This window comes from Atta cephalotes (genome assembly GCF_000143395.1).
Source record: "Atta cephalotes unplaced genomic scaffold scaffold00020, whole genome shotgun sequence".
In the NCBI taxonomy this organism is placed as follows: Eukaryota; Metazoa; Arthropoda; class Insecta; order Hymenoptera; family Formicidae; genus Atta; species Atta cephalotes.
The window spans coordinates 2625226-2637482 of NW_012130084.1; the positions used below are offsets into that span (position 1 = coordinate 2625226).

The 12257-nt window shown below is 26.2% G+C and overlaps 1 protein-coding gene across 1 annotated transcript in view; it reads left to right on the plus strand.

Annotated features, from left to right (window-relative positions):
* Positions 1 to 1493: 1493 nt before the first annotated feature.
* LOC105619303 (glutamate receptor ionotropic, kainate 2-like) overlaps positions 1494 to 12257 on the plus strand; it is a 34760-nt gene continuing 23996 nt past the window's right edge. The window contains exons 1-9 of the mRNA XM_012200826.1: positions 1494 to 1584; positions 3288 to 3443; positions 7630 to 7835; positions 8104 to 8409; positions 8653 to 8748; positions 9726 to 9899; positions 10260 to 10478; positions 10962 to 11177; positions 11806 to 11890. Coding sequence (XP_012056216.1) covers positions 1494 to 1584; positions 3288 to 3443; positions 7630 to 7835; positions 8104 to 8409; positions 8653 to 8748; positions 9726 to 9899; positions 10260 to 10478; positions 10962 to 11177; positions 11806 to 11890 — 1549 coding nt within the window. The remainder of the gene's footprint in view (positions 1585 to 3287; positions 3444 to 7629; positions 7836 to 8103; positions 8410 to 8652; positions 8749 to 9725; positions 9900 to 10259; positions 10479 to 10961; positions 11178 to 11805; positions 11891 to 12257) is intronic.

Below are 12257 nucleotides of genomic sequence, written 5' to 3' on the forward strand. Positions count from 1 at the left end.
CCTGATCGGCGTCAAAACGTTTGTTATTGTATTTCTTTATATTTATTTTTGAATATTAAATGTTCTTAATTTATTTTTAACTGGCTCATAGTCCTTCTATTTATTTATATTGATTTATTCTAATTGAGCCATATTATATTTATTTATATATAAATTTTTAATTTTTATAATTTTGCTTTAGATTTTATAAAATAAATAATACATTATAATGGTATTTCTGGTCTTGAAATAAGACTCGACTACCGACCTTAAAATTGTTTCGATTTATTGTATCTCTCTTTATCTATTTTATTATAATACTTTTGTTTAGGATAACTAAAATATATCTATAAGGTAAGGGAGACATTCCTAGTTAAAACCTTAATTAAAATTCGACGTTTTCTTTTCTAGGCCTCGCATTTTCAAAAAAACATGATTTATCGTCTTTATTTTTCCGCACTTGAGACAGAAGGGATAATCCACGATCTCAAATCTGAGGCTTGTTCTAAGTGAGGAGTGATTGCATCAGAGCTTGTTAATAGTGACTACCGACCTCCTATCTAAATTAAAATTCTTAAACCATATGTCTTTGTAGTGACTGAATTAGAGAATGATTCTCGTTAGTTGCTCGGGATAAATAGGTTTTATCCAAATATTCGCTTTTTATGCGCAACTTCTGTAATATTTATTATTTTAAAATGTTTAAAATAATAAACGGTGCCACCTTATAAAATCTTTTACAACAATTTGTACAGTTCGCCGACAAGCAGAAATGAAATTTGCTTCATCGACTGTAGATATTTAAACTTCAATCAAATCGTTCAAGAGGTCCTCACTAAAAGCATACTTGAGAATTGACAACATAATTTTTCGATGTAAATTTTTATTTCTAAAGATAAAGAGAACTTGATATTTTAAAGTTTTATTTTAGAGTTTTATTTTAGAGTTTTATTTCTGTATTGTAAACATATATCCAAATAAAAATAAAAATAAAACTTTATAAATGAAATAAGTTAGAAAATGGCAATACAATCGAGATAAGATTTTAACAAATACCTAATAGTATTTTTTGATTCTAAATACATTTTTTATCTATGTAAACTGCGCGCAACTTACTGTCAGATTTAAAACAACTATAAACTGAAATCAAAATAGTAATATCACTAAACTGCATCGATTGGATAATGATGTAGCATTACCCACTTAATAATTAACTGCTAAAATTTAAAAAAGCTAAAAAATAAAAACAAAGAATTAGCTTGTGTCATCCAAAAGGGAAAAAAGCAGGAATTACCTACACACGATAAAAAAATCTGAAATTAATCCATTTTATATATCTATTCTAGCTTTTATATGTTAATTATTTAAAATATTACGCAGTATACGAAGCGTGATATACAAATGCACACGCGTATTTGACATCGCATCATATTATACTGTTTATATCTTAATTAACACACTCAATATATTTTATCGAATAAATTCACCTTTGTATTTTACATTTATTTATTAAAATGGATCCACGACAGTGTCTGTTTTCGGTTACATCAGTTTTGTTAGTGACAACATTGTGTATCCACGGTCAGATGCGACCGATAAAAATCGGTAAGAACTGATTCTTTTTTACAAAATTAATAAATTTTAAAAAATATTGCTAATGTGTGGAAATTTTGCGTATGTTCAAAAGAATCATTTAATGACGGAATTAGCGAAGACCAAAATCTCTATGATAATCTACTCTATTGATATCTACATAAATATAAATAGCATTTTAAACTAAATCAGTATTTGCATTTCTTTCAACTATATTGTGAAAAATTGTTATAACAAATTGTTATAACAAATATTTTTTTCATAACCTTACATAATTTTAAGTCACATAATATTATTTCTCGAATTTTTGTTTTCAAAAAAAACCGTTTAATTACATTAACTTCAAGCAAAGATGTATTAATTTAAAGTACAATAAACTTGTAAATACCAATTAAGAAAATTTTGGAACGAACATTAGAATTAATATAACATTCCATTTTTAGCGACTGTCACATATTAAAATTAAATAATAATCGACTATATAAATTATCAGTTATCTTCTTTTTTATGACAAATTTTATTACGTCATTACGTTATTAAAAAACATTATATGTAACAATGCTATGTCGAATTATAATTAAAATTAAACGGAAAAAGCATATTTAACATAAAAAAATATATTAATACAAAGAAAGTAAAAAAATTGATAATAAAATAATTTTTAATTAAAGTTCATTAGTAATGCATTTTGAGCGTTATAATCAGGGCGTTATAATCAGGTAATGCTAAGTTAAAAAAATAAAAGTTAAAAAATTAAAAAGTTAATTAATTTTAACTTTACTTAGTTATATTTTAGACTCTTAACTTTTTAACTCAATTTAGATACATTTTATCGATAACTATTAATTTTTAATTTGATTTTTTTTAAGTCAATCCTTAGATACAATGCGAGAAGCTAATGAGTATATAATTTAATAATTTTATATTGTATAATCGTTACTTGTGAACAAAAATAACCAGATTTTTTAATAAATAAGATGTAAAAAAGGAAAAAATGTAAAATAGTCAAACTTTTTCTTTTTTTATGGTTGTTCATTCGAATCAATTTAACTTTTAACTTTTTAATTACTTTTTTTATTAACTTAACTTTTAATTCAATTAATTTTATTATAATTTATATTTTAATTAAATTTTCAAGGCTGTTAACTTTAATTTAACTAAATTAAAAAAAAGTTAAGTTAATTTATCCAACTCTTTTAGTTACATCATATTCACAAAGGCACAAGAGAAATATTTTTAACGGTGTTCACATGCGCTTGTTACTTAAGAATGTGCAGATTAGCAAGCCGAATATCGAGCCGCGAGCACAGCCACCTTTAAAGATTTGATGTGAATCTATATTCATTTCGAAAATGTGGATGTACTATATCTTTGAATGTGGACGCAGACTTGGCTCGCGGCTTGATGTTCAGCTTGATAATCTGTAAGACGCACCCTTATATTGATTTAATAAGCGTAATGTAAATTGGAAACTCATACGTAGTCATCAACTAGTATTAGCTATTATTAAAATAAATACATATAATAATTATTTACAGATATAATTAGAAAATTAATTGTGATACTATACAAATCTTTTTACCTTAAATAATTATCACTAACAAATTTATTAATTAAGAATTCATCACATTTATTTATGTTTATTCTTTACAATATATAATATTAATATAATATTAATTTTTTAATTAATTTTTCATTTATTAATACATTTTTAGGAGCAATTTTTCACAAAGGCGAAGAAGATCTTCGATCTGTATTCGTAAGAGCAATCTCTGACACAAAAAACGGAAACTATGCATCCACATTTGAACTTGTACCAATCATTAAATACGTCGAAGGCAATACCGATAGCTTTATGACTGCCAAAGCTGGTAAGTACGCGGTGAGATCAATTATTCCGGGCGATGATTATTCCATTAATATTGACATGTATGTTTTCTAATTATAAATCTATTTTCCTACAGCATACACTTATTCTAATTCCAAAGATAGAAATTTAAAAATTTTTTTAAATTATCTTTACAATTATACAGTGTAGGGAAAAAAGGTCGGTCATTCTCTGAATAACTCATAAAATATAAATTTTATAGAAAAAGTTTTACATAAAAGTTATAGAATTTCTATCTAAAAAGATCTATTTATTAATCTTATTAGTTTGATCTTGGATGGCATCGCCAAGATCAAGACAAGATCACATAAATTTTTTAAAAATAGAACACTCTATTTTTTATTTCAGAATCTAACAGCTGGTGTCAAAAGCTTTTCAAAACACTGTAATAAAGTTATTTTTCATTTAGTACTTTTTGAGTTATAAGGCTTGAAAGTTATAATACTGCCGACATTAGCGTGTCCGATCAATGGCTAAAACCTTTTGAATATTGTTCAGGATCATATCCTGGATAACATTTGTTAAGATCATTATTAAGGCCATTGGATATTATTCTTCTTATTTTCATTTTTGTATTAAAAATTATTTTCATAAATTAATTTCCATAAAAATTCATAAATTCATTTCGTAAAAATGAAAATAAGAGGTATAACCTCCATTGTGTGACTTTGATCTTGACAAATATAATCCTGAACAACATTCCAGAGGTTGATCGGATATCTTGTGTAATGCTAACACTGGCGGTATTGTGATTTCCAAGCCTTATAACTCGAAAAATACTTAACAAAAAATAACTTTACAGTGTTTTAAAAAGTTCTTGACACCAGCTATTAGATTTTAGCATAAAAAATAAACATTAAAGATTCTGAACGACGATTTTATTTATAGAAATGAGATATTTTAATGGACATATTTTAATGGACATATTTTTCTCATAATTATATGAGAGGCGTCGAGTGATTCCCAGTGAGAAATGACATCGAAATGAAATCGACTTCGAAATGAAATCGACATTGAATCGATGTCGATTTGATGATTTCAAATTGTCATTATCATTTCTCACTGGGCTTGTCGCTCGATTGACTCGCGATTTATAAATCCGTATTCAACCCTACTTGCGCCCATATACTCGATTTTTCTTGTTTAAAGATCCGAAAATAGCTCCATCTGATGATTGAAAGAATTTTGATTATCAGCGCCATTTGAATATGACGTTAAATATGTTAATTTTTTATAAGTAAGATAAAATATAATGATTTCAATGAATCAATTAATAAAGACTTCTTTACTTAAAATCATAAAAATATATACAAAAAACGATAAGCATTAGGAGTCAGTGCTGGAAATCAATTGCGTAAAAAACTTATAGAAATAACGAAAATTTTAAGGATGTTTCGACTTCATTTTGAACCATTTTCAGCACAAATAATAATTAATAAATAATAATAAATTAAAACATAATATCGTGAAAACTCATTCCTGTTATAATTATGACTGCAATGCGGTAGGGGTCCATCATCTTGAACGTTGTACCTTAAAATTATACCTGTAAAATTTTCGTTATTTCTGTAAGTTTTTTCGAAATTGATTTCCAGTGCTGACTCCTAATGTGCATCATTTTTTTGTATATATTTTTTTATATAATTATATAGGGTAAGATTGCTTATTATGGGATAGGTTCCCAAGATAGTGGGATTTCTGCTAAACTAATAAGCGCATATGGTTGATTTTATTATGAACCTATTACTCAGAGTGAAACAGATTTAGTAGAAAACTCATTATTAAATCAGTGTAATAGTTGTGAAAAAAGATTCTTGAAATTGGATGTTATCGAATTTTATTGAAGTTAGTTTTCAAACCTTGTTTTATTATATAATAAATAAATATTTGTAAAGTAAACTGCATGCAGTGATAAAGTAAGGTTGTTAAAAGAAAACACGTGATATAATGATTTGTTTAACTGTAAAGATTAGATTTGGTGAAACCGCAAAACATGGAAGTCGTAATACTTCCTAGCTAATATAAGAGTATCTAAACAATTTAATATCTCAAAGCATACTATTGAACAAAATAAAAAAATGATGATTCTATTGTTAAGATTACTCACATACACACGTACTCACATACACACACATCGAAAAATTATATAATTATTATGTAACATTCAAATTCTTTGTTCCTACTTGTAATATAATAAAAGCGTATAATAAAAGCGTATGTAATATATAAAAGCTTATCTTTATTTTTTTCTTAGTTTTTTGTTATGAGATACAAGAAAACTTTGTATCTCATATTAGGAATCCTTTTTTTGAATGAGCAAAATCGGCACTTTCGATAAAAAAATTTCACATACAACAAAATATAGCTATTATCGGTAGTTAACTTTTGATGGTAAATCTTGAATATATTTCCGATAAAATTGACACGAATTAAGATTGCAAATTACAAATCTTTAAAAAAAGGTATCTCATATTAGGCAACTTTATTCTATAATTTTATATAATCTCATATAATATAATATATAAAGCGCCTTTAGAATCAGTCAAAGTTGGAATAATATAATATAATATAATATAATATAATATAATATAATATAATATATTAGGTTAGGGTTAAAAAACTTTTTTGCAAAAGTTTTTTATTTGCAAAATTTTCGTTACAATTGTATCACTCGCTAGAGCAAAATTTAAGCTTTAAGAATCTGTTTTTTAAATTGTGATATGATGATTTTTATCGGAGTTATGAGCAATCGAAATCAGAATGCTCTTTTACTTAACTTACGAATAACTCAGAAATAAAAAATTATAGGAACATTTTTAAAAAATGATTTTGTAGGGGAAGTTTCAAGCTTTCACGATAGGTAGTCGAAATTTTTGTAAATTTTTTTTTGGCATATGAAAGACCCTCAAAGTGAAAAGAAAATTTTTCATCTTTTTCAGCTCGTAGTTTTTTAAATGTAAAAATTACCAAACTCACAGAAACTCAAAAAATATAGTAACCTTTCGAAAGTAGAGATTTTAAGCTTTAAAATCCTTTTTTTAAATTTAATTCATTTTTGAAGATATTGTATATATATAATTTTGAATATATATACCTTTTAAAAAATACGAAAAAACTTTTTTCCCAACCTAATTCGAAACTTTCAACTTTGACCGATCCTAAAGATGTTCTTTACTAAGGATTGTCCAAGAAAAAACCTTCCCACACAAAAATTCACATATCCTCCAAATCACTTGACCGATTTTCAAAAGCAAACTCATTTTAGAAACGTCTTTTAATTACAATTAAAACTATATTTAAAAAAATTCTTAAAAATTACTTTTGACAAAAATTTTTAATTTTTTCTGGAATCCTCTCCATCATACTTTTTATGGTGGTCTCGGTCATTTCCTCGGATGCCCTCTTTCTTCGCTGTTTTTGGACTCTGAAAACCCTTTTTCCTTCCAGATCCTTCTTTACGGTTGATAGTCAAGTCTTCCTTGAAACGCCTAATGACTATTGATACTGTTTTCCTGCAAACTCCCGCCTCCCGCGCGATTTTGATGAAACTCCACTCCGGGTGTTCTTGAAAAATTTTGATTATGGATTTGCGTGTTTCTACTTGCCATTTTGCAACTGAGAATAAAGCGATTACGAAACTAACTGTTTCAATCGTTTCTTACATTCATTGCAAAGCCTACTAAATTAAAAAATTGTTTTTTTTAAATGGTTTGGAGAATATGTGAGTTTTTGTGTGGGAAGGTTTTTTCTTGGACAGTCCTTATATTATGTTGTTACAGTAATTCGGTCGGTTTCTGTTTCTAATTTCATATAATTATATATAATTATATATGAAACATTTTTTCCCGGGTAGCATAGAAATATGCAAACAAAAATTCGAAATGTGTATACATATGCGAACAATGAGCAACCGAATGAGTTATAGAAAGTTAATTTTTTCAAAAATTGGGAGCCAATTTCATGTACATATGTATTAAATTTGAGATATGCTTATAATTGAAAAAAGAACAAGAGAATTATTCTTTTTTTAAGTTTCCTTTTTAGAGAAATATGCAAGGAAATTGAAAAAAAAACTAGATTTATGAAAAAGGTTTTACATTACACAATTATTCTAATTTTAAACATATTTATTGATTTATTTATTCGACATTGTATTATTTTCTATATAGCTTGTCAACTTCTTGAGGAAGGTGTGGCAGCTATTTTCGGGCCTTCAAGTCGGTATACTAGTAGGATAGTTGCAAGCATTGCTGCGCGATTTAATATACCGCATATTGAATTTGTCTGGCGAGAAAGCGAAAGAAAGAAAAACCAGAAGAAGACTTCATCATCAATGACCATAAACATATTCCCTGCCAGTGAACAAGTCAGTCAGGTTAGTCGCAATTTAAAAGAATCGCAGCTAAATATATAGATATAGACTCTATAATAACTTGAACATGTTTAACAGTACAAGTAGTAATTCAATTTATTTGTATGATAATTTCTAAATCTAGTTAATTAATTAAATTGAATAATTATCCAATAGAATCACAGTTTGCTTATGTAAGATGCAAGTTAAATCGTGACTTTAACATTACGTTGCACATTTGAAACACATTTTTATCATTTTTGAAATATATTTTTGATCGACAAAACTATAGGCTATCGCTGATGTCATTGATTCAATGAAATGGCAAAAATTCGTAGCGATTTACGAAACTGACGAAGGACTGTCACGTCTTCAGAAAACTTTGACTTTAAAAAGATACAACAAGGATCCGATTATACATACAGTATGGAAACTTAATGAAGGACCGGATTATCGCTCAATGCTTAAAAAGATACGTCATTTACCAGTGTGCAATATAATTATCGATGTTAAGCCGGAAAATATCATGAAAGTACTCCGTCAGGCAAAGGAAGTCAATTTACTAGCAGATTATTGCAACTTCGTTATTACATATTTGGTATTGTATTACATGTTTTATTTCAATAACAACTTTCGAATGCGTATTTTATATATTTTAAAGCTGAAAAGATTGATGATTAAAAGATTATAAATTAAAATTTTTTAAATTACATTTAAGGAAAATTAAATAAAATAAGTAAAGCATAATACTATATGTTATTCTTGTGCATCTCCGATGCTATAAAACAAATAGTTATATAGCATAAATAGTTTTTAAAATAATTATTCCATTAAATTGTAGGATTCATCCATGTTACCTATTACCGAGATGCGAAACAATACTGTTAATATCACTGGACTGAGCATAAGAGAGAATAACGTAGAAAAAATTGATTGGGTATTTATTCAACAATCTCTTAATTATCAGCAATAAACATAATATAATATATTAATTATAATGTAATCTCGAAAGTTTAGTTCTCTCATTGTATTTATATATATATATATATATATATATATATAATTTTTAAGTACTTGCGTTAAACCAGATCTAGACAAGTAAACGAGTGCGAACAATCAATATCATTTGATAGTGAAAAATTATAACAAAAAAATATTGATAAATATGCATAAGGGTGACCTTGAGTGATCTCCAACAAGTTTTAGATGGCGATTGTTCTTCATTAAAAGTTATTAATAAAAGAAGTTTGAAAAATAGTGTTTCTTTTCTACTATATAAAAGTTTTCTGCTTAAAATATATTTTACGACTTTCTATACGAAGCAACTTTCGCTTTACCTCCCTTCTACTTCAAGGGTATTCGATTTTTTCACGCGAAGCAACTTGGCGAGATGAGATGGAACTCGCTTCGCGTGGAAGTTGTGCGCTCCTAAGCAGGGAGGAATGGGTGGGGTAGGAGTTGCTTCGCGTGGAAAGTATAATTCATCGTAAAATATACAATATTTTAAAGCAGAAAATTTCTGTTTCATATAGTAGAAAAGAGACACCATTTTTCAAACTTTTTTTGTTAATAATTTTTTAACAAAGGACGACCGCTACCTAAAATCTGTTGTCACTCAAGATCAAGATCGAGGATCCCTTACACTGTATATTTAATAAAATATTACTTATAAATATCAACGAGTCAATATATCTACGAAAAATAAAAATATTTCTGTACAATTTTTTGTTGCGCAAGCACTTAAAAAAAAGAAAGTATTTATTTATTTATTTTAGCAGACAAATCAACGTCTATTTAATGCTTTCACGTTTTAGACTGAATTAGGTGACATAGGTGTTTAATATTAAAAATTCAAAATAAAAAATTATATAAAATTAAATTAATTATTTGAACTAATTCGCGGTTTTGATATAGCTAGATTCAATGATCCTCTATGATGCAGTATTTTTGTTGCATGAGGCATTAGAGACTCTAACTGCAAGAAATATTGAAAATAAAGATATGTCCATTGATCCTATACGATTTTCTTGTATCAATAAAACTACATTGTATGCAGCAGGGTCTAATATTATCAGTGTTATGCAAGAGGCAAGAACTTTTTTTATAACTTCTTATATAACAAAAAAGTGGTAATTTAGCTTTAAATCTTAAGAATATATGTATATATGATTTTTATTATTCTTCATAATACACATTATGAAGAAAGTAATTTATCAGTAAGTTATCAGAAAAATTTAATTAATAATGATTTTCTTATATTTTTATATATATTTGCATAAAAAAATAAATTCTTTATTAATAAATGTGACTGACATAATAACTGCGTTAATGTTCACTACTTGAACACAACTGTATTCAAATAAACATTCATGAAAAAATATTGAAAAATTAATATCAAATCTTCATTACTTATTTTTAACATAAGAAAATTAATTTTTTCTTAAATAGATATCAAAGAAAGGAAAAATAACAGGCATTATGTACATTGATGAATATGGTCGTCGACAACATTTTAATGTAAAAATTTTGAATTTTCAACAATCGGGGATAGTACAAATGAGTTATTGGGACTTTAATGGTATACATGCCACACAGATTAAGGAGGAGAAGGATATCGATTTACATAGATTCATGGAAGAAAAAATATTCAAGATTAGCGTAAAGCTAGTTCGTAGTACTATTTAACATATTATTAATTATAGTTCTGACATTAAGATTATATATTGTTAATATAATTATATGTTGTTAACTATTAAATAGAAATATATCTTGTCAATTTATTATGTAATTCATAAATTACAAGAGAGGATTTAAAGTTATATTATGTGTATAGTTTGAGAAAGATATTTATAATAAGTATAGAAAAGAGCAAATTGGAAACAATATCATATTTAATAATATTACTTGAATGCTTCAATATAAATATGATTTTTCTTGGTATAAAAACAGAAATATTGTACCACGAATGATATCATTAGTGGTATATGTAATAGCGAACGGGTCAAATCAATGAAGTTACATATAATTGTATTACGAGTATTCTCTCTCTCTTAACTCTTCTTTTTATTTATTGTAGTCAGATTTCGCTAAGTCTAAATTATACAAATATTTTTGGAAATATAAAATATGTAATAACTTCCTCCGATTCAGAATGCACCCTACATTATGGAAGTGATCGATGGTTCAACGCGAGGAATACTAATTGGTCAAAAACGCTATGAAGGTTATTGCATCGATTTGATTAATCATATCGCAAATTTTCTACGCTTTAAAGGCATAGTATTCCAACTTGTAACTGATGGATATGGCAATTATAATCCACAAACGAGGATTTGGAATGGTCTAATCAGGAGCATTCTGGATTATGTAAGTAAAATATTCTGTATTTTACAGAGAAAAAAAATTATTTGTTAAAATATCTAAAAATTTTGCTAGAAACAAAATCTAAAAATAATTTTGTTAGATTGTCAAAATAATTTTATAGAAGGTGTAAGTTGATTTTTGGAATATTAAAACATTTCACAGCATTGCTAATCATGATTGAGTTTACTACATATCTAATTACTTCGATGGTCTCGAGAAAATTATTTTCAGATTTGCATCTAACTAAATTTTTTAATATTTCAACAAAATTGTACTTTCCATGCAGAAACTTTCGCTTAAAGAAAGATTTGTTCTTAATTTATTTTTATCACCTTATTTTGGCAACAAATTAAAATAAAAAAAATTTCTTTTATGAAAAGATAGAACAGAAACATATAAATCAATTGAGTTTATTTTCATTACAATTAAATTAATTACATAATATTACAATTAAATTAATAATAATATTTTTTATTGTAATAATCCACCTTTTATATTTAAAATCTATGTTAATTATTTGCCACCTTCATTTTACAAGATTTCCTTACTTATTGTGATAACAAACAATAATTCGAGTTTACATCACTTTTCAGTAATCTGTTATTTATGATCTATTTCTTAAAAATTTCAGGAAGCCGATCTTGCTATATCCGATTTAAGTATAACATCCTTCCGCAAATCCATTGTGGATTTCAGTTTGCCTTTCATGACCTCGGGTAAATATTGATATTAATACAATACTAACTTATTAAATTTATTAAAAATTAATAAAAATATACAAAAAATATTATAATATCATTATAATTCATTTTATTCATTACTCATATAATACATTCTAGGTAATCCAGAAATAAATTAAACATGTTAAGATATTGTAAAAATAAATAGAGAAAAGAAATTTAAAATACCTGTTACGGTCGAAGCTGGATCTTCATTATTTTAAATAATTCAAACTTGAATTATTATTGTAATATATTTTTTCCAGATATATTATTTCCAGATCTGTATATGTATACACAATTCGAAAAAGATAATACATGCAAATACATATATATATATATATATATATATATATATATATAT